The 23909-nt window shown below is 42.3% G+C and overlaps 1 protein-coding gene across 27 annotated transcripts in view; it reads left to right on the top strand.

The window, feature by feature from the left end:
* Positions 1-23541, top strand: part of rims1b (regulating synaptic membrane exocytosis 1b) — a 67429-nt gene extending 43888 nt beyond the window's left edge. For 6 of the 27 annotated variants that reach the window (XM_078793452.1, XM_078793433.1, XM_078793431.1 and 3 more), the window contains 19 exons: positions 94-150; positions 1779-1932; positions 2292-2408; positions 2797-2859; positions 3217-3294; positions 7615-7734; positions 8375-8461; positions 9890-9955; positions 10567-10680; positions 11248-11357; positions 11462-11565; positions 12832-12992; positions 13167-13319; positions 14916-15133; positions 17819-17963; positions 18574-18686; positions 19208-19309; positions 20146-20285; positions 20373-23541. In XM_078793452.1, the coding sequence (XP_078649578.1) occupies positions 94-150; positions 1779-1932; positions 2292-2408; positions 2797-2859; positions 3217-3294; positions 7615-7734; positions 8375-8461; positions 9890-9955; positions 10567-10680; positions 11248-11357; positions 11462-11565; positions 12832-12992; positions 13167-13319; positions 14916-15133; positions 17819-17963; positions 18574-18686; positions 19208-19309; positions 20146-20285; positions 20373-20591 (2321 nt within the window). In that variant the 3' untranslated portion in view covers positions 20592-23541. Of the gene's footprint in view, positions 1-93; positions 151-1778; positions 1933-2291; positions 2409-2796; positions 2860-3216; positions 3295-7614; positions 7735-8374; positions 8462-9465; positions 9544-9889; positions 9956-10566; positions 10681-11247; positions 11358-11461; positions 11566-12831; positions 12993-13166; positions 13320-14915; positions 15134-17178; positions 17356-17818; positions 17964-18573; positions 18687-19207; positions 19310-20145; positions 20286-20372 lie in introns of those variants that run through there. The other 21 variants (XM_078793439.1, XM_078793438.1, XM_078793444.1 and 18 more) reach the window with 20 other exon arrangements.
* The last annotated feature ends 368 nt before the right edge of the window (positions 23542-23909 follow it).

Here is a 23909-nt window from a genome sequence, read left to right as displayed (position 1 = left end):
TAACTCTTTGTACATAGCGCTGTTTTCTTCCTTGGTGTACAAGATACAGAACTTCCCAATTTGATCCTCTTTTGTATGTGTGCGTGAGTGCAGGGTCTCATCGCATCATTGATACAGAGTTTGATGATGGTTTGATGATAATGACTAAAGGTGGGTAGGGGGCATGGTTAATACGTTGCCTTGTAGGAGCCTTTGGGCATCCAGCACTGGGTGAGAGGACATCATCTCGCCCCTAGACTGCTGAAACCCGACAGCTTGCACCCAAATGTCAAGAACAAGTCATTATATTGCTATTGGACTTCAGGTGTGGAATTGTAATACTGCGGTGTACAGTATTTTTGGCATACTGCACCTCAGGGGCTGCAGTCAAAGTTCTCCTCCTCTGCTGGCATTGAGTGCATGCAGGACTGTAGCTTTAGTCATTCAGTGCCATTCCACTCAGTCCTCAGACATTATTCTGCATGAAATAGTTCTCCTTAGTCCGACGCCAACATTCAAATGCAGCAACGGCTGAGTTAAATCACTACAACTGCTTTGTTGTTGGACTGTTTCTGCTGTGACCTGATTACCTGTCAGTCATGTTGAACTGCATATGCACACACGTGTTTATATTTGGTTGTCCCTGATACAGTTTCCTCAGAATGAAAACTGCACACGCAAGTGATGCACGTGTATTCCTCCATACATTCACATTATTATACTGTATACACCATGACTACATCATCTACTCTACCACATATTCCTAAATATGATATCTTGTATATACAGTATCTTCCAGACAAAAGTCACTCTGGAGTATAAATCACATCATTCAAAATACATAAAGCATTTAGTGGTATTTATGTGTGTCATGTCGTCGCTCCTAACACCATTCAACTCACAAGAGAAGAAGACAGAGGGTGTTTACACCAACAAGGATACAAACTAAAGCTCTAAAAGCTGAAATACGTAAGTCACATTGTTTTGGACATACGTCTACAATAAAGCCTTACCTGTTATAATAAATAAATAAATGAATATGTGACATGACACCTGGATGCATCCCGGTGTGTACAAACGCAAACAGCGGTATTGCATCACCTGTATTGCATCTCTGTATTCACAAATAAATGAAATCATACTTGTGTATTTAGTTAGCGGCTGACGCAGCAGCTGCACTCTCCAAGCAAGACATAATTAGTGTCCAAATTAGACAACACTGCTGTATAAAATACCACAATTGTCAGTCCACACAGGTATCAAGTCATTGTAGTTGCACATTACTTCCAGACACAGAGTCTGTATTTTGTAACAAAACACCCGGTATGCGCTCTGTCATCCACGTCTGCGTCACAGTCTCAACTTAGTGAATTAGTCCGGCCATCAGGTGTCACCAAAAAAACACCACCACCCCATTTTAACTTAAAAGCAGCACTAAGTCGCACGTGACTGTAAGTTGCAGGACCATCCAAACTACAAAAAAAGTGTGACTTATACTCTGCAAAGTAGGGCAACCTTTCTTTTCACTGCTCTAAGTGAATTGAAGTTCACGTGAGAGTTAAATATGCTACTTCATACTATATAACCTCAGTTCAAGTCTAAGGACACGGGTCTGACAGAACACTGCAGAAACAGCAATTCAGTCTTGCTTGCTGGCTGGCCGTTTGCCTGTGGAACATCAACTGGAGATGTGGTGTTCTGCAAAGGAATAACACTTGAAGTGTAGTTAGTCATGCAACGCACACAACTGATGTGTTTGTATCTCACGACTCTGGATGTGTGTGTTTGGATGTGTGTAGGAGGAGAGCGTAGTTCCAGGGAAAGGGAGCGAGGTAGTACGTTGGCCGTCCCTGAGCAGCAGCGTGCCATGCAGTACCGCTCTCGCTCCGTATCCCCCCACAGAGAGGACTCGTGTAGGGCGAGGTCAAGACCTGCACATGTGCCCATGCAGAGGTGAGCATCACGTCCACCACTGTTGAAAGTTGTAGGTAAATGTGGGTAAATAATTAACTAACCCATTATTGCATCAACCATGCTGGTATTTTGCACGTAGGTCATGTTTTGTCGAGTACTCACTTTTTCATTGTCAAAGATTAAACAATTCTGGTCTGCTAACTTGCTAACATTACTCAGACAACTAGTAACTAGTGTAGAATACTCATAATAACTAATAATAGGACGTTTTCAAACACAAAACAGCACAAGTTATTCATATAGTCTTCATAGAAATAGTAAATTCATCCTCAACAAGCTTGATAGATATCATTCTTCTGTGTCTGAATATTGTAATAATTCAGTATTTTTACTACCAGGAGCCTGGATGAGATCCACCAGAACCGACACCACTCCCAGTCCCCGTCCCACTACCATGAGCCCCATTTGGAGCACCAACGCTCTGGTGATTCAGACTACGAGTACTCTGAAGACAGGTAACACTGAGTATGGCGACCCGCCGATCACGCGATCACGCTGATTGACAATATAGATTACTACTGTGTTTGGTTTCGTAAAAGCAGAAGACAAGATTTCATTTACATATACATTTCTGAAAAAATGCTTATGTGTACTGCAGTATATGATTTTACATAACTACCATTTACTAATACTACTAACATTGTGAAACTAGCGATGCATTTTGATGTCAGTCTACTGTATTTTGTTTAATGAAGACTTGACTTAATTCTGGTATGTCAGAATGATTTCTTTCACGGTTTTTTGCATTCATAAAATCCCATGCCTTTCTGAGTTGCCATCCTCTTCTGTTGTGTTTTCTCGGGTGCTTTTTCATTTGTTCACCCATCGTCATGGCACTGACAGTGAAGTCGTGGAGATGCACAGGCCAATCCAAGGCGGGAGTGCAGAGTGCCTACACACAAACAGGTAAAAATCACCATCCTGTTCTTATTATTTGGATCTATGTGTCATTTTATAATCATTTTCATCGTCAATATATTCTAACAACAACATTTAACACTCACTGTTGGTATTTTTGATGCAAAAGGGTATGTGTGGATTATTTCGAATGTGATGTGTCTGCAACAGCTTTACCACTAAATATTCCAGTTACATCGGCAATAAGAGGCACACATAAGCACAAACAGACACACTGGTCACCGTGCTATGCAAGTTTTTCTTAAAGAAGCATTAATTGGATTTATGTTTGTGCTTTACCTTGTCACTCACTGCAGTTGTATACTTTTTTGTCTTTATGTGCATGATCTCCGCTCATACAACCAGGGGCGCATATAGACATAGCAACACACTCCCCCCCAAAATGCCCCTGTTAGTAAACGGTATCCATAAAGACATGTACAGGTAAGCGAGAAGGGTAGTCGTACTTTCATTTTTCCTTTCCTGTCCACTTTTGTTCACATTTGTGCACTTGTGCAGCAACACGTGAAACGCCCATATTTCTGTCAGCCTGCTTGTGCTAATGCCATTCACTGTGCTTCTGTGCTGCTTCCCTGTGGATGTGCTCCCCGTTTGACCCAGTGTGTATAGAACGTAAGGCCCATTTCACCGAATGAATGTGCACATGGATTGCTTTACGTCTTTCCCCAAATGTTCATGCCGGGCTTTGACAGCATTTGTTTGCTTTAGCACCATCACCAAACTAAGGAGAGGGATTATTTGAACATGGTATCATGAATTATCAGTAATTAGCAACATAAGCCATTCTGACCCGTACATGCTCATTTGCAGAATTTGGTTATTAAACAAGGATACCGCTGTGAAGGGAGATTTGTTTATCAGCAACAACTGGGGGACAACTAGTATAACTATATAATTAACTGTACAACTATATAGCAAATAGTATAAATAATCAGTACTGTAAATAATAAAATACACTTTCTATAGAAATTACAGTCTCCTTACTACCACAATTCTCCAAAATTATTGAGAAGCTATTCAACAACAGGCTGGATTAATTTATTAATGCGAACGAATTACTATCAGAAAATCAATATGGATAAAGAGCTAATATTTCTACCTCCTTGCCACTGATTAAAATTACGTAGGAAATCACTAACGCTATAGATCAGAGGAAGTGTACAGCTGCAGTATTCATGGATCTGACAAAAGCCTTTGATACAATCAATCATGATATCCTAATAACTAAATTAGAAAGGTACGGAATAAGAGGATTAGTTCTGAACTGGGTCAAAAGCTACCTAGCTGACAGGAAGTAATACGTACATCTAGGAGAATACACATCTGCAAGTTCATATATTAGGTGCGGAGTTCCCCAAGGGTCAATACTGGGGCCAAAATTGTTCAACTTGTACATCAATGATATCTCCAAAGTAACGAAAGACTTAAAGCTGGTATTATTTGCGGATGGTACCACTGCTTTTTGTTCTGGAGGGAGTACAGACGAAATCATCACACTAAAAAGATGGTTTGATGATAAGAGATTGTCCTTGAACCTAAGTAAAACGAAAGGGTGAATGAAAATAAATTTCTGGGGATCACAATAGATGAAAATATGAGCTGGAAACCTCATATTACAAATATACAACATAAGGTGGCCAGAAATATTTCAGTATTGAACAAAGCAAAACTTGTTCTCAATCAGAAATGTCTGGTTCTACCATATCTTACTTATTGTGTGGAAATATTGGGTAATAACTATAAAAGCAATCTTCACTCTAAATGTACTGCAAAAAAGGTCAGTCAGGATAATTCACAATGCCGCCTACAGAGAACATACTAACTCCTTATTTTTAAAATAAAAAATACTTAAACTTGCTGATATAGTTCATCTTCAAACAGCTAAAATAATGCATAAGGCTAAAACCAACCAATTACCTAAAAATGTCATCCAATACTTCTCTACAAGAGAGGAGAAATATGATCTCAGGGAAGAACTACATTTGAAACACTTATATGCTAGGACTACGTTAAAAAGCCATAGCATTTCAGTATGTGGAATCAAACTATGGAATGGATTGAGTAAGGACCTCAAACAATGCACAACGATGAACCAATTCAAGAAACAATACAAGCAGTTGATGTTTGCAAAATACAAGGATGAAGAGTCTTGAACCAGTCATGATGTGCTATATATATCACTATATTGACACTTACTATGGTACCCATTATGTCATTGTATGGTCATATGACCTCGTACTTTGGTACGAGGTGCATTATTAAAAAAAAAACAAAAACAAAAAAAAACCTCAAACTGTATTATGGAAAGTGAACAAATGTAACAGTTACTGATTGTAAAAGGGGTAGGTTTTAATAAGCTTTGCTTCTTCCTACTCCTTTTGGGCATGTGGAACTGGGAACTGATTATGTGATGCACTCAATTGTAATCTAAAGAATAATCATAAAGCTAGAGGAGGCAATCTCATTAGAATGCTGAAGCTGAACTGAAATATAGAATGAATGTTAGAAATGTTTTTGAACCTATTCACGGACTGATGATCGAACCAGCAACCTTTAGGTTGGGAGGCAGCCATTCTACCACATGAGACCTCATGACAGAATATGCTGTTGTTTTTAGAATGTTTTTAGTTGTCTTTTATTTGCACTTATCAAATGTTTTGTGTCCATTATTCCATTAGATTATACTAATATTAGTTCTAATTATGCACTAACATACTGTCCTATACACTATACACTATATGACCAAAAGTATTGCTCCCCCATCCAAATGACCAGAACCAGGTATCCTAATGACCTGGCCTGGCCACAGGTGTATAAAACCAAGCACCTCGGCATGCAGACTGTTTCTACAAACATTTGTGAAACAATGGGCCGCTCTCAGGAGCTCAGTCAATTCCATCATGGAACTGTCATCGGATGCCACCTGTGCAGCAAATCCAGTCGTGAAATTTCCTGGCTCCTAAACATTCCACAGTCAACTGTCAGCTTTAATATAAGAAATGGAAGAGTTTGGGAAGAACAGCAACTCAGCCACCAAATGGTAGGCCATGTAAACTGATAGAGAGGGGTCAGCGGATGCTGAGGCATATAGTGCAAAGAGGTTGTCGACTTCCTGCACAGTCAATTGCTACAGAGCTCCAAACTTCATGTGGCCTTCAGATTTGCCCAAGTACAGTACGCAGAGAGCTTCATGGAATGGGTTTCCATGGAGCAGCTGCTTCCAAGCCATACATCACCAAGGCGATACAAAGCGCCGGATGCAGTGTTGTAAAGCACGCCGCCACTGGACTATAGCGCAGTGGAGACGCCTTCTCTGGAGTGACGAATCACGCCTTTCCATCTGGCAATCTGATGGACAAGTCTGGTTTGGAGGTTGCCAGGAGAACAGTACATTTGGGACTACATTGTGCTTAGTGTGAAATTTGGTGGAGGAGGAATTATGGTGTGGGGTTGTTTTTCAGGAGTTGGGCTTGGGCCCTAAGTTCCAGTGATAGGAACTTTGAATGCTCCAAAACATTTTGAGCAATTCCATGCTCCCAACCTTGTAGGAACAGTTTGGAGCCGCCCATCCCCTTCCTCTTCCAACATGACTATGCACCAGGACACAACAAGGTCCATAAAGACCTGGATGACAAGAGTCTGGTGTGGATGAACTTGACTGGCCTGCACAGAGTCCTGACCTGAACCCCATAGAACATCTTTGGGATGAACTGGAACGGAAACTTAGAGCCAGGCCTTCCCCACCAACATGAGTGTGTGACGTCACCAACATGCTCTTGGAAGAATGGTCCAAGATTCCGATAAACACTCCTCAACCTTGTGGACAGCCTTCCATGAAGAGTTGAAGCCGTAATAGCTGCAAAAGGTGGACCGGCATCATATTGAACCCTATGGGTTAGGATGGGATGGCACTTAAGTTCACATGTGAGTCACGCAGGTGAGCAAATACTTTTGGTCATATAGTGTATTTCTGCTAAGATGCACATCAGTGTCACATCGACTTGCTGTCATTATCTACTGGAGGCTATAAGCCTCGGCATGTGAGTCTGGCCTTCACAAGAGGGGGAGATTACCCCTACCCTTACATATGCGGTCTCATATATGAGCTAACACCTTAGCCTGAATCTCTGGAGGCTGTCTGTTCAGGATGTACAGATTGTCTCCTTGCATGCCGGCTGTACTAAATTGTACTTCTCATTACTGTCAAAGAACCTCTCTTGTCGCTCCTCTAGTTTAGAGCCAGGAGCAGATTTTCCTATTGAATTGGTAGTCCAAATAGTATGGGAATAACATTTTAGTAACTTTAGATATCTCCGTAGCAGCATTTAAGTTGTATTTACTGTAATATCTCATCCCTGGTGGCATGACCTCCGGTCAGACAGAAATGCATTAGCAATTTTATCTGATGAGCTCTAATCCAATTCATGGCTGCTCCGAAGGTTTCACGGCTGCAGATTGTTTTCTCAACACATGCTGACTCAGCAGCTTGAGATATTTTGATTGTGTTATGCAATCAGCATTACGTGTAATCTCCTCCTATACGGTCAGTCAGTGGAAGTATATGCAACTCTTATGTAATGTTACGTAGCTGTAACAGAGAGGTGAAAGTAGCCATGCCTGTGAATGTGAATGGTGCTCAAACCTGTGTGGGTCCCTTCATTTCTTCTCTTTCTGCCCGCATGTGATAAGTGCATGAGTCATCTTGTCTTTCCTTGCCTTTTTTTGCACATGCGTGGCACACAGCTCCACCCTCCCTGCATGCCTAAAGAGCAAGCTGCCCAAAAGGCACGAGGGGGGCAACGACGTGCATCCTAACATCTTTGCACACCGTGTGCTCAGGTTCACTGACGAGGTCAGAGTTAGGTAAGTTAGGTAAGAACACGCCCCCTCACCCGTCACATTCCCTTCCTTCTAAGCACCCCCCGACGTGTCCTTCCTTCCTTCCTTTTGCGGGCGGCAACGCACAGAGGCTTAAGCCCGCACTGGCAAATGTAGAGCATTAAACAAGTCGTGAAATCTTAAGCCCTTGTCATCATCCATGCCAGGATTTGAAACCACAATGTGCAATGTCATGCCACGGTACCGAGCCAACCATCTGTTGGAAAAAACTGCCGTCCCTGTGCAGCATCACATGACGGGAAACAAAACGTTGGATAGTAATGTGGCTTCTGTCCTCTCCCCCTTCACATCAACACTTAGGCCTGGTTCCCATGGCAACTCACCAGCCTCCCATCTGAGTGTGTATGGCCGTGAGGGATGAATGGCTATGATAAATGGAGAGTACATATTACGGCACCGTCTGATGGCCTTCCTTATTCTCTCTTTGTCTCCTGCTTATGTCGCTCCATGCCCTTTCTCTCACCATCCTTACCTTCCTCACCCTCCTGCATGATTTGGTTCCTTTTCCAATTTGACTCTGGTTCCAATCCTGTCCACGCCTCTCCACTGTCTCCATGTCCATTTCCTTCTTACATCTCTCTGCTGCGACGTCACGGCGGTGCAGCGACCTGCAGCCAGCGTTGGACAGAGTGAGGAGTGCCAGCACTACATGTCTCCGACCAGACAACTTTCACTCTTCAGACAGAGACAGGTATTGAAGAGCATCCACGTCGGCACGCCAACTGGACCTTACTCAAGCAGTTTTTTAAATCTGCATGACTTTTTACACTTGTTCATTTGTCACCAGTTCTTGTGTTCTGCAAGCTGTACATAATTCATCATCAAAAATCAGGGCCGTCAAACTCATTTTCACCATGGGCCACATCACGGTTATGGTTATCAGTTTATCAGTCCATCAGTTTATCAGTTTATCAGTTCATAGCCGACTATGAACACTCCTTCTTAGAAGTGTGAAACAACAACAGCAGCAACCAACACAACATAGCCATTTCATTCTTACTGCTAACTGTATCACCTATACTATAGTTTGGTGTCCATGTCAGTGAGGATAGTGCCTGTCATCATCCAAAATATACACATTTTATTTGCCTAAATGAAGCTTTTTTTAAAAGCAAAATGAAGTAAAATACAGATATAAGGCATTTAGAAGACACATTCAAAGATGCTGTGATATGTAGTATTCTACAGGTGTCAGTAATGTCACATTAATGAGGCAGTATGCACCACAGGAAATACTATCCATAACAGGAAGTAAAAACAAAAGTACAACAAGAAAACTTTCCCAAAAGTCATGTGTGAGTCTATATTATGTTTTCTTATATCCTCTTATGTCTACTACATTGGGCAACAGGAGTACAAAGGTGACTATAGGGGAGTTATTTCATGTCTGAAGAGCTCTAATGTTAAAAAAGCACTACAAAAATATTCCATTTATAAATACAAAATGCTACTTATCATGATGGGTTTGGAACCCAGCAATAAAGGGTTAAACTGTTTTTATGGATTTTCAATTTCCAAGTCTTTGTTTTTACTCACAGTTGGACTGGCTGAAAATGTTAACGTCCCAAACCTCCCTTACTAAGCCTCCAAAGTGAGTTTGCATTTAGGGTTTGAGCTTGTTTCTTTTGCTTTTATGAATTACTCAGCAAATACCCACTCAGTAAATGCCTCTCCCACACAAATCCACATCCCCAGGTGTGACAATTCTTTGCCCTGCAAGATCCCCACAATTCCCAGGATCTTAGTAGAACACGTGGTCCCTGAGGAAGACAGGTATCAGACCTGGCCCCTTTGCTGTCCCCGCCCAACATGTTGACACTGACCTGTGGACGAGGCTTCATGATAGGACATCACAGTGGTGATTTCACCTCTTTTCTTGTGAGCCTATGTGGACCAAGGCTGTTTGACCTTCCATCTTTTGCACCTGACCTTTCTGCTGTGTACTTGTTCTGAATGTGTGGCCGAATTGTGCAATGACCAGCTAATTCTGCTCTCACGAAACCAGCATATGTATATATACCAGCAAATAATCATTCTTTAATTTTATCATTTCTCATTGCCATATCATGTCTGTTTCTCTCCTTCTCTCTCGCTGGGCTGTCACTGTTCACCCTAACAGGCAGTGTAGCAATACATCAAGTCCAAACTGTCTAAAGGGCAGCAAAAAAGCCCTGGAGGGCGACAGGTAAGAGTTCATCCATACACACTCAGGATTCCATATCCATGTTGTCTCCCGTTTGAAAAGCATCATTCTAACAACTGAATGTTGAATATTGATTCATATTGCACTGTTGTATATGCTGCTATCAATAAATGTTTATGGATACATTGTTTGTGTAAAACAGGGGTGTCCAAACCAAGGCCAACGTAGGCCCAGGAATTTTTGTTTTCATTTCTGCTGTTTACATTTTCCAACTATTTCAACTGTATGACTTCATTCCCATCATCTTTCACTTTATTCTTGTATTCTTTTTCAGCAACGTTACACTCCAACTTTATGTATTGTTCATTTTGTTCTTTCCTTATTTTACCCCCCAAATTTATTTGCCTTTGTATTACATTTTTATGGTTAAGTTGTTTTTTTCTCATGATATTCTTACATTATTCTCGTAAATACTTGTGTATTTTTTTAATTCTTTTTTAAATTGTATTTTTAAAAAACAGCTGCGGGCTACAAATGGCTCCTGGGCTGCACTTTGGACACCCCTTGTGGAAAACAGATTTAGCAGCAACGTTTATTTAGAATATATTTCTCCACATTTCTTTTTAAAATTGTCATTATTTCACAAACGGCAGTCGCATCCAGCCCACCTCTATCCTGAGGGGCAGTAGGGGAAGAGGGGGACCACTGAGGCCATTTGGCCAGACAGCTTTGGCTGGATCCGGTCCGGCCTCTCCACAGACAGACAGGTGCATGCTATTGTCAACAGGAGGCCCTGACTCGCCTCGTGGTCCTTTTCCACTGAGTGTGACTCCGTAGTATTCAGCTCATGTCGTCACCACACCACCACATTTTGCATAGATGAACAATTTTCAACCACTTCCAGTACTGTACAGTAGATCCCTGTCAGTTGTGGGTGTTACATTCCACAATTCCTCCTGGACAAATATACCAATCAAATATACCAAAATATACCCATCAAAAGCCCAAAATCAAAATGCATTTTCTACCAAAAATCACCCAAATAATGAAACCATTCAGGACTCAGCTGGGGTAGACTCCAGCATAGAAAATGGATGGATGTATGCCATTATCGCAGGGAGGTGAGTAAGAGAGGATCTACTGTACAACTTCTGAAAGTATTCATAGAAATTTCTTGAATAACATACACTGATTCAATATGAATTTGTTTTGATACAAATGCTGTACACACTCAGTGTTCTTGTATCCCCTCCCCCCCCACACACTTTGTTGATTTTGTGAAAAAGTTACTTTGTATCCCCCCTCCCTCATCAGTTTTGTGTTTGTATGTCCGGCAGAACACACCCTTACGGTGGGCCCCCATCTCCCACAGGGACGCCATCATCCGGTCGCAGGGGTAGGCAGTTGCCACAACTTCCTGCTAAGAGCAGCAGCATAGAACAAGGTTTGGTGTGTGGATGTTTCTCTGGATGTTTGAGGTGAACGTGAAGTCAAAAGTCAACCATTTAGTTATGCCTTACATCATCACATTTCTTGCGTTTGTTGCAGCACTTGCAGTTGAAGAGCGAGCCCGACAGTTGCATTGTAAAGTACATTCCTACCGGCCTTCAGCTTCCCATGACCCTGAGTCGGACCTCAGGACCAAACGGGAGGTGAGCACCACTTTTGTCTTTGATTTTCCTGTGATTGTGGACCCTCAACCTTTGAGGGAATAAGCTGCTCTAGGACTTACTGGAAGAACTAGGACAGGCAACAGAGTACAAGGAATGCTGTCCACTACAGTAGAGTCAGGAACAACAAGGAACTAGAGAGCGGCTGCAAATTGGCCTGGCTGTAGGTCGACCAGCCCTGTGGAACAAATGATATCACTTTACAATAAGGTACACAAAAATACAGTAGTTACTGAGGAACGAATGAGGAGCTAATGGCTAAGGCACATACTTTTCGAGTAGTTACTGAGGAACGAATGAGGAGCTGATGGCTAAGGCACATACTTTTGGAGTAGTTACTGAGGAACTAATAAGGAGGTAATGACTAAGGCACATACTTTTGGAGTAGTTACTGAGGAACTAATGAGGAGCCAATGACTATGGCACATACTTTTGAAGTAGTTACTAAGGAGGAACTAATGATGAACTAACAAGGAACTAAGGGACATTCATTTTAAATGAGTTACGGTGGAACTAATGAAGAACTAACAACAGGCATACACACTTAGAGTAGTTACTGAGGAACAATGAAGAGGTAATGGCAAACTAATGAGTAGTTCCTGAGGAACAATGAAGAACGAGTGAGGAGCTAATGACAGGCACATACATTTAGAGTAGTTACTGAGGAGCTAATTAAGTCTAATGAGTAGAATAGTTACTGGGGAAGGCGCATATGTTTAGAGTAGTTATGGAGAAACTAATGAAGAACTAGTGAGGATCTAATGACTAAAGTACATACATTTAGAGTGTTTACTGAGGGCCTAATGCAGAACTTATGAGTAAGTCATGAGTGTCACGCCCTGTGCGGGTTTGTGCGTGACAGTTTGTTTGGTTTCTGTATTGGACTTCCTCTTTTGCCTCATTTGCCTTTGTTGCCATGGATACCCACACCTGTCCCTAATTTGTCCTTGTATTTAGTTCAGGTGTGTGCATCTCCCCTTTGTGGGATCATTATCGTTTGTCGTCCTGCTGCCTGAGTTGCCTTTTCCTGCTGCTGCAATTAATGCATAAAATAAATATTATTTACCTGCATTCGGTCCTGCTCTCTGCATCCTGGGGTCGCACCGCAACACAGACATGCCGAAGCGTGACAATGAGTAGTGATTAGGGTTAGGTAGGTTCCTTCCTCATTAGCTACTGTCCCTTTGTGAACAGAACAAATTGTGTTGTGTTGAGTTTGGAGTGATCCTCTACTATTCCTGTCCCTAGATGTTTGCGGAACAGCGCCGTAGCAGCGACAACATGTCGGCCAGGTCGTCAGACAGCGATATGAGCGATATGTCGGCGCTCTCCCGTGCCAGCAGTGCCTCTCGCCTCAGTAGCACCAGCTACATGTCCATCCAGTCAGAACGCCCAGGTGGCCGTCTCAGGTTAGTCCTTTCTTGTTGTCATGGTGTTTGTTTAAGAATTTAGCCGTGCTTGTGCATGCTAACAACTGTGTATGTTTTGTTTTTTGTTTTGTTCTTTGCATGCCTACTGCTGCGTTTTCCCTTCCGTCTGCCACACACACGCATGCAAATACACACATGAACGGTGGGGGTCAGATCTAAGTCATTAGAGGAGGAGAAAAAAGACAGGCGGATCTCCTGGGGGATTACAGAAGAAGAGGAGAGGAAGCGGGCGGCAGGAAAGAGACGTTTCTCTGAGGAGTTGAAGCGCAGGCGACACACTGTTGCTGGAGATACGGGGGAGTCCAGGTAAAGATCAATGGATCCCAAACAAAGTCAACTCACTGGCAATGACAGGAAATATATGTTAGAAATATAGGTATAGAAGTATAGAAATATGTTAGGGAAAAGGTAGGGATGTTCGGCTTTCAGGGGAAATTTTAGGATGAACCTAAAATTATATATGGGTGTCCCTGGGGTCAGGAAGGAGTTATGTAACAGGGCTGTGACATAAGTGGGGTTGTAGTGTAAGTCGGATCAGGGAGGTTCACTGCATGCCTCATATCCCTCCTTGCATGCATCCTGTGCTGTGACAACCCAGATCCCGCCATTCCCTCCATCCCCCCGTCCTCCCTGTCCTGTAGCAAATCTGTATGCAGTGGCTCAGCCCAACCACCAGGAGGCAAGCAAGTCACTTTTCTCCCTGTGTAGCTGCTGGTTTGACAAGAATCAACTTCAACCAACAATAACTTGTTCCTTTGGTACTTGACTACTAACTCGTACACTCATTTGTTTTAGCATTTTAGCAGTAGGTGCGTTTCCTAAATGCTGGAACAATACAGCAGCAATAGAAACCTTAAGAATAAATACTGAATTATTCATCTCAATAGCAGACGCATGCATGCCAATTTCAACAGTATTAACTACAACTTTTATGATCATAATTAACAGGTTATTGCTTAGTTCATATTTGGCATTTATTGACAAGTCACGCATACCTGTGACTCTAGTGAGGATAAGGTTATGTATTTATTACATGCAGGCTCATATAAATAACATATACTGTACTGAGGTCAGTTAAATACTTGAATAACTGGTGCTGAAGGCTGTTCTAAGGCCACCCTGCGAGCGGCAAAAACCAAGTAACTGATAGTGAGGTGGCCATAAAAATGTTGCCAACAACACAAAGCCTACCTCACTCATGGTGCAACCAAAAAAAACAAGTAACACATGGACAGCTTGACCACACACACTATGCGTATGTTAAACACCTGCAGGGCATGATGGATAACTCCACAAAAAATCTATACAGCATATTGCCACCAGGTTGCTGCCGGTCCTCTGGTTCCCTCTGGTGGACAGAGGCAACATTGCAGCACCCCAGCAGCAATAATGAATGGCCACACAGCTAGGAGACCTGAGTTCAATTCCACCCTCGGACATCTCTGTGTGGAGTTTGCATGTTCTCCCCCGGGAGTCCAGTTTCCTCCCCCATTCCAAAAACATGCTAGGTTAATTGGCCACTCCAAATTGTCCATAGGTATGAATGTGGGTGGGAATGCTTGTTTGTCTACATGTGCCGTGTGATTGGCTGGCCACCAGTCCAGGGTGGACCCCGCCTCTCGCTCCAGCACCCCCGGGACCCTCGTGAGGATAAGGATTGTTGTTTTTTTTTACTCATATTGGTAACAGTCTTATATATTTCTTACCTAGTTATTGAGTGTTAAGATGCCGTGTGATGATTTTAGCATTTTTGTATGATGACAGAGTGAGTCGATATTAATGATTGTAAAGTTGTTAACATTTGTTATCACTACATGGCATTAAACTCACGTGTGGTCAGTAAAGATGCAGTACAGTGATGATAACTCCTATCATGCTAGGCTGAGCATATTCTTTCTCTAGTCGGCAGATGCGAGCATCGGCAGGACGCAACATGCTGAAGAGCTCCAGCGTGAGTGGTGAGATCTACACCCAGGAGCGCACCGATGGCAGCCAATCAGACACAGCGCTGGGCACCGTGGGTGGAGGCAGCAAGAAGAGACGATCCAGTCTCAGCGCACGTGTGGTGGCCATCGTTGGCAACCGCAGGAGTCGTAGCACTTCTCAAATCAGCGGCCCTGGTGAGTTGGTCTTTATGCTTCACAAAGACAGTTGTACCGCGTCACACTTGGAATCCTCCAACCTCACTCTCAGGATTTTTAAATATATTAATCTAATTCCTGGTTGAACTTATTACATATTATGAACGTATTATTAATCATAAAATATGCGTATTTTCAAAAATGTATATACTTTTGGCATAAAATAACTGCAGATATACAGCATTCAAAGCTGTTGTTGTCTACACCGGTCACAAAGTCTCAGTTGAGGTACATTGATGAGACAATAGCCACCACAGGAAGTACCATACAGAAACAGGAAGTAAACAGAGCAACTCACCGAATGCTAACATGTGTGAACGAATGACTGTACAAGGATTGACTCCTATGTTTTTTCGGCAAGCGTTGAGATTTTGCCCTTTTTGCCCTGAACACATCATAGTTGTGTTCCGGGAGTTGTGTTTGTTTGGCTACGGAAGTATCAGCTTCAACAGTCATTCATTAGTGATGGCCGCTTATACATTTTATACTTTAAATGCATTTAACACATTCGATACCAGTCACTTCAATAACAACTCCTTCAGTATCGGCCATTTTAGACTAATTTGACCATTTTTCCAGGCACACAGAATGTTGTCTTTTATGGCTAGAAAAACATGGACCCTACCAAAAGAAAGAGTGGACTCCCGTCTTTCATCAGAAAAAAAATTGTTCTGACCTTTTTCCAGTTTTTAGTAATTAGCAGTAGTACTTAGCTAAATTTACCATGAACTATTTAAAATGTTCACATTTGGAATTGGACTTGGGAGTTGGAACTGGACTATGTGTGTGCACATGCTTTTATGTTTGTGAGTGTGCATGCGTAAAAACAGACGCCTTTCTCCCATGATGCACTTCTGCCACCTAGTTGCGGTTTCCATGGCATTAAGATTGCTCTCAAACCGAATCCATTGGTGAAGAGTTGCATCATCCTTCCTTTAGACCAGGGGTGGGCAAATACTTTCACTTGTGGGCCGCATTGAGGAAACAAAATTGTCCGGGGGGGCCAGAACATATATATATATATATATATATATATATATATATATATATATTTAACACACACACTATTTTATACTTATAATTTTCCTTGAATTTTTTTTTGTCTAATTTTATCTGTAAGTGTTAGCTGTATGTTTTCATGTCCCTTTTTTTCAGGAGCACTTTAAACATCACACCACATCTAACTACGTCATTTAATTTGACAGTTTTGTTGTTTTTTTTTTACTAAATAAGACTTGCAAGTCATGTTGCCAGTTTGTATGTTAAAAGTTGAAATACTTAGAAAGCAACTGGCGGGCCGGATTCAAACGCTTGGTGGGCCGCATGTGGCCCCCGGGCCGTAGTTTGCCCACCCCTGCTTTAGACGCTCGGGCCCCCCAAAAATGTAAAAGGGCCTTTGGCTTTATAAAAACGCATAACTACATCTTTGGTATTAAATGAGTTCATGAGCATGTGAGGCATCTTTAGGGCTTTAGCCTGGATTGGGTGAACAATGGCAAGTGAAGCGAGAAGAGGTGGGTCATGCTGCTGAATCTGAACCAAAATTGGAGGAGAACATCGTCAAGCGAGCAGGAGGGTTTGGAAAAGGGGTGTATTTTTATGGGCATATCAATTGCTCGCCATTCACTGGTAATGATTATTACTGCAGTGAAATATTGTATTCCCAAGGCATGTAAACATTGTGGTGTAAAACAAGGAGGAGTATTTGTGCTGTTAGTGCTGTTGAGGCTAATCAAATGTTCATTCCAAATCCTGCATATTTTGAAGTGCTTTTTCAAGATTAAAACAGAATCATTTATTCTGTGTCGCAAAGTTAAATTGTGTGCCCCATACAATGTTCATACAATGTTACACATTAAAAAGGATTTGTCCTAGGGAGCAGCCTGTACCAAAGCCCATACACTGCAAATGTTCCTTTCATTCTCTAAAAGACCCATCTCAGTGGATGTTATGAAGACAAACAGCCACATGATATGTTGTGGAAACTTGAAAGAACCTGGTAGGCTGCCGAAAGCCTTGCCACTCCTCATTCAGACACTGACTGCGTTCCCAGACCTAAAAAGCTAATTCGGCCTGGAGGGGTGTGTCTGGCCCTGTCATTATCACCGAAGCTGAGTGGAGAGATAAGAAGTAGAGACATAGGGAGCTGTAGCTCAGTTGGAAAAAGCCTCTCTGACCGTCATGGATGAGAGCAAAGACAGGTAAGGTACTACATTCAAGTCCGTCAAACTGTTGTGCTTTTTCTGGTCTTGCAGGAACATAATGAATCATAGGGTGGACACACCTCGGTCAGCTCTTTTGGCTTGTTTTTCTCCCCAACAATTTCCTGTTTACTACTGACCACTGGAGGGGAGAGTAAAACACAAAAATACTGTGTACTTTTGGCAGTGCATCAAACGGACACATCACAGACTTTTAACTGCTTCTGAAAGCCGCTGTGGTTTTCAAATATATTTATAATTTCTCGGTGTTTACATAGGATGAGTCAAGGATAAAGGTCACATCAACCATCAAATGTGAGTCTCATGTTCTGTGGTTTTTCATGCGTGGCATGAAACATTTAGTGAAAGCTATGATGTTTTGAAATATACTACTGCTGAAAAGCGTCCAAGGAAACTGAGTCACGTTTTTGTTGATAACAATCATGCGTGACTTTGTACGCAGAAGCAAAGACTAAGAAAGAGAAAGGTGCCCCCATCCAGAGGAGCACAGAGACGGGGATGGCAGTGGAGCTGACCAGGAACATGAGCAGGCAGCCCAGCAGGGAGTCCAACAATGGTAGCATGAACAGCTACAACTCTGAGGGGAAGTGAGTAACGTTTCCTCATCCTCACTAGCCTACACCAAATATTTTTTGTCAATTGATGTAATATCACCTCAGTTTTAAAAGTTAGGGCTTTAAAAACTCTTCATGCATACTTTATAAGGACTATGGGGGCCTCGGTAAACGCAGAATCAGGATCAGAGATAAACGTCATCTTGCTTATTTGCAGCTAACAGGTTATCAATTACTCCAAAAAACAAAAGGGTCATCACACACACAAGGCATGCTGGGTTTCTGTGCATGTGTTGGGGAAGTGTGAGCGCGGGCTTCCCAGCATGCCTTGCTTTTATGATGATCACACTGTGTGGCATCAATGCAGAACTGAAAATACATACATACAAGCACACACTCTGATATTCTTTAAATAATGAACAAATTCAGGGTAAATGATCTCTGACACCAAAGTATGAAATAAATAATAAAAGAATGAATTCAGGATAATGACACTGTGCTCCTTAGCATTCTGCTTATTTCATGTAAACACGTAGACTTCTTCTGTATCTGGAAATGATGACGACGATAACGTTGTCGAAGGGTAGCTACCGGTGTGTGTTGTCCAACTTACCATGAGTGGAACGTCTGTGTGTCTCTCTAGTTTGATCTTCCCCGGGGTGAACCTGGGAGCCAGCAGCCAGCTCAGTGACTTCCTGGATGGGTTGGGTCCAGCTCAGTTAGTAGGCAGGCAAACACTGGCGACACCAGCCATAGGTATGCTGTACCCTCTTGGAGCGGTTTCTGTCTTTTCAGGCACAATTGCTTTGCTTTTGTGACAGTTCAAATATCTGAACAACTATATCAACAACGCAAAAAACATTTTTTTACATGACAATAACAATTTAACACTGTGAACTATTTACAATTTTCTCATTTGGAACTAAACTGTGTGCGTGTGCATGCATTAAAATTTGGCTGTAATGCGTGACCTGCACGCTACACTCCTCCATGCTCTCCCACATACCCCTTGCTATGGAATCTGTAAATACATGCAGAACATCCATGTCAGTCATTTGTGAAATGCACTTCCGTCACCTTGTGGACGTTTTTGTGACTGCTTGAATGGAGACTTCTTTTAGTCTGCTATTGCGTCATCACCTCTTCTTACCTCTCGCGTAAAAGAAGGTAAAATACGTATTTATACGTTTTTTTAATTGGGTTTTTAAAAAAACATGTAAATACGAGTGAAGTGTGGTCATTATCATTATCATACGATTATCATCCTCATGTTTCAGGTGACATTCAGATAGGTATGATGGAGAAAAAGGGTCAGCTGGAAGTGGAAGTTATCAGAGCCCGTGGACTTGTCCAAAAGCCAGGATCGAAATCTCTCCCAGGTAAAGACTACACGTTTCTTGTATGAAATGACAATTAATGATTCTTTTCACATTGCAACACCAGAAACTACACACTAGTTGGATTGGATTGGCTGTGGCTCACAGAGGATGGATAAACTTTGTATTGGCATTCGTAGTCCAAAATGTCTAACATTGCGAACCATGGGACAAACAATGGTCAATAATGCTGGGATTATGTATTATGTTTTCATTGACAAACGTGATTCCTTAGTCCATGTCAACTAATGGTCCACACCACGAACAGCAGCTCAGAACTACACAATACAGAAAAGGTCGAATCTGCGTGACTTCGTCACATAGAGAAAGGAGACTGGTAGCCGTCAGTCAAAATCAACCCCGCTACCTAGCAGAGCCCAAAGTGAGCTTCTGTGAGCTTCTGTAAACTGAAGTTCACTGTGCTCCGTGCCTTTGTCGAAGGAGGAGCGATGGTTTCTGAAAGCCAACTCTCTCAACAGCAGATTCATTCTCAGCATTCTTGTGAAATTCTAGCGCACTTTAAATGTAGTTTTGTATGTAATATCTACTATTTTAATGTAGTTTACACATTCAAGTTGAACAATGATTATTTGACCAATTGTTTTCTTACATTTAAAGGAGATGTTGATTGATCAAACCTTGTTTTCCTGGACCTGCTGTGAAGTAGTCTCTATGATTAGCGTAAAGACCATTATATCTCGAGTGGCTAGGTCTTGTCACTGTTCTTATTTCATGTCAAATGTAAAAACGTATAGATGTACAGTTCATTCTATTAGACTACTATCCATGCCTGCCCACTAACCTCAGTGGCTCATTTGTGGTCTCGCTTCTGCCCTCAGCGCCATATGTCAAGGTCTATCTGCTGAACAACGGCACGTACGTAGCCAAAAAGAAAACCAAGATTGCACGGAAAACACTCGACCCGCTCTATCAGCAAGCATTGCTCTTCGAGGAAAGTCCACAGGGTAAAGTCTTACAGGTAAGTGGAAGAGATGCTTATTTCCTCTTAATGTTCTGGAGGTTGAGCCAGACCAGAGCATCAAACCATTTTTACTGCCACGTTCAGGTAATTGTATGGGGAGACTACGGCCGCATGGACCATAAAAGCTTTATGGGAGTTGCACAAATCCTCCTGGAGGAACTGGACTTATCAAGCACAGTCATTGGTTGGTACAAGTTGTTCCCGCCTTCTTCTTTGGTGGATCCGACTCTGGCCTCCCTCACACGTCGAGCTTCTCAGTCGTCACTGGACAGCTCCTCCGGCCCCCCCGGGGTCCGATCTTAGTGGACCAACAGCTCAACACCGCTCTGTGAGTAAGGAACTCCCGACATGTACTGTAAGAAGAGATGCAGAAATGTTCGGCAGCAACAATCAGAACAGCCCACCACAAGAAAGCTTTGTTGAGATCTGACAATCACTCCTATTGGGGTTCATTTTCTCTCTCTTCTCGGGACGCCGCGTTTCAGTGTTTCATAACCATTTAGGAAACATCTGTTTTTCTTTGAGTACACTGAAGACCGGGGGGCTGTCAGGCTGTCCGCAGACGACAAGCTGTGGCGTCTGAGTGGAGAGGTGATGAAGTTGATCGAGATCAATGCCATGTGACCAAGGAGGCAGGGTGGTTTTTAGCTGAGTTAACAATAGCAATGCATTGTATGTAAGCGTCGGAATGTATGAACTCCAGACAGAGGTCATGCAGGTAGAACACCGCTGTCCTATCTGCACTGTCCTCCTCCAGAACCCCATCAGACTGCCAGCATCTCTGCCCACAGGCAGCGTGCTTCCACATGGGTATTTAGTCTGGAAGCACAGGGCCTTCTACTGGTGCCTAGACCCCGGAGCCGCATCACTGGTCCCTCTCTTTGTCAAAAGATCCTCTTTTCAAATGTTTACCATGGCTGCTCGAAGCCATATTCTTTTAGTGTGTTTGCTTTGTTGTTCGTTTCTTTTTTTTCCTATGTTTCTATTGCCACAAAATGTTTTATAGTGTCTTTAAATGCTCATGATATGTTGTCAGTCTGATGTGTGCATGAAAAGAAAAAAACACAAGCAGTAAGAAAAAAAAAAAAGGATATGAAAACTATTTTATTGTCTGCAAGTCTTGTGCAGGTACGGGAGACACAGCTTGGCGTTTGAAACACGAAATGACATTAAAGTACGGCAATGTTTTCTTTGTTCCGCTGCCCCGCTGTCCTTGTATGGAGTATCGATGCGTGAAAAGAGACCTGGGAGGGGGACGTCTGATTAACGTTCATGTCGCCATAAAATATCACAGAAATGCAGCATCCGTACAAAATATGGAAAAGTTCACCTGGTCAAAACACCCTCACCCCAGCACGTTTCAAGCTTTTAGTTGACCTTTAGTTGACGGTCTTTGCAGATGAGACACGAGCACAAGAGCTTGCTTTTTGTACAACTTCAAAATTGAGCTTTTTGCAAAAACGAAAACAAAAAACATGTAAAGAGATTATGACACAATCACTCATCCTGCTTATGTTTTGGTGTAGATATAAGAATACAGAAAGTGTTTCTTCTTGTGCACTGTTCATGTGGAAGTAACCGATCAGACAACACTGATGCTCATCCTCCGTTCGGCCGACAGACCCCTCTCATCTCGGTAGGGGGCGGGTTCCAATATGTCCTGTTCCAAGCTGCATGCAGATTTTTTTTATGTAAAGCGAATCAGATCAATGAAAATAAGATACTGAACTAGGTACGTGTGTTTGTTCCACATACTGTAGGGACGCTTGTATGTTGCATGCAGTTGTACATTTTGCTTGTAAATGAATATTAAAGAGATAAATCAAGAAACTGAAGCCATCACCATTATGACAAATACATTTGTCTACGCCACGTCTCAGTCAGGTGCCGGATGTCTCAAACACAATCCCAAAATTATGTCGACGATGTGCCTCTACTGTATCGGATGTACTGTCGACATGTCATGAAGTAACAAACGAGTCGTTCTTGAATCACCTTTTTTTTTCTTTTTTACTGACTGACGGGTACTCGTCTGCATTAGCTCTGTCACTGGCTCACCCGTGCTCAGGCTAAATTCAAAAAGTAAACCAGTTATCAAGTCACTAATTGTGCAACTCTAACTGCATTTGTAGAAATAGAGTAACCCACCGTGGAAAAAACCTCAGATCCTGTCCTTGGCCGCAAGTCACCGCTCCTTTACTCTTCCTGCCCGAGCTGCATCACAGACGCCACAAAGCAAACAATCCACTCTCTCATCCTGCGAGTTTCGCTGACTTGCAGGTGCTTGACAAATACCCGTTTCACTGACTCATGGACGCTCAAGCAGTACTCGAATTACACTGACTCGTGGTTGCTTTATAAATGCCAGAGTTTCTCTGACTCACCTTGTGCTGGACAAGTATTTGGGGTTCACTAACTGACTGATGCTTGTCAAGGACTCGTAGCTCTTTGAAGACTCCAGTTTCACTGACTCACGAGTGCTTGAGCCTTGACTGACTCTCACTGACTCTCATGCTGAACAAGTACTCGAGTGTCGGTGACTCTCGGGTGCTCGTCGAAGACTCACGCTTTTCTGACTCACTGGTTGGCAAAGACTTGAGTTTCACTGACTCACAGGTGCTCAACACGTACTCGAGTTTCACTGAATCAAGGGTCAATCGAGGACTGGATTCACTTAGAGAGTGGCTCATTAGAACCGGAGTCACTAAAAGGAATGGCTTTTCCCATTACTAATGTACTGTAGTCTGTGATCTCACACCCAAGGAACTGGCTTATCCATGTACAGTACCCATCAGGTCCACGATGGAACTATGGAACTAGAAGTTGGTTCTGTTTCAACATAAAGACCTCAAATAAGTATAAAGGCAGATGCGGTTATGCAAGGAGGGGGTTATGAATACATAAGCGCACCATGCAGTGAGACAACTAAATGTAACAGACTTGGGTCACAATCATGGTCACCCATGAAAACAAACAAGTCTGTAAAAGTTATTTTGGTTATTGTTTGTGTTTTGAAGCCAATGTCTGAATCCTGCTCATATCCAGTCTTTTTCTTTGTCAGTATTCACCGGATAACATTGATTGTTTACAACGTATGTGTTCCACTGAAAGAACATTTGACAAAAAGTAGTCAAGCATTGATTTCAACAATTCTTGCTTGTATCGCAGATGTGGCTCAGATGATGTGTATGTTTTATATTTCAAAAAGTTCATTTTTATTATTTACAAATAAAACGAATGTGTGGAAGAGAAATGTTTTTTCTACTTATTTTCAACATTGATCCATTCTTGTTTATACAGTCAACATAAATATTGCATCACGTGTTGCATTTTGCTCTCATCTTTCATGAGCTGGACTCCACAATTTTTTCCATGTACAGTAATCCCTCACCAATTAACGCTTCACATCCGATCACATTCTGTTCGCCCAACTGAACACAAAATGCATTTTTTAAATGAAACTTTTTTTTTATCCAAACCTGTGTGAAAATCTATCAGTGTAGAAAAGGTCATAAAGCCATTTCTAAAGCTTTGGGACTCCAGCAAACCACAGTGAGAGCCATTATCAACAAATGGCCAAAACATGAAACAGTGGTGAACCTTCCCAGGAGTGGCCGGCCA

Source organism: Doryrhamphus excisus, linkage group LG9, assembly GCF_037039965.1.
Source record: "Doryrhamphus excisus strain RoL-2023G ecotype Guam linkage group LG9, RoL_Dexc_Guam_v1.1, whole genome shotgun sequence".
Lineage (NCBI taxonomy): Eukaryota > Metazoa > Chordata > Actinopteri > Syngnathiformes > Syngnathidae > Doryrhamphus > Doryrhamphus excisus.
The sequence above is the reverse complement of the archived record's forward strand: the minus strand, read 5'-3'. Positions and strand labels throughout refer to the sequence as shown.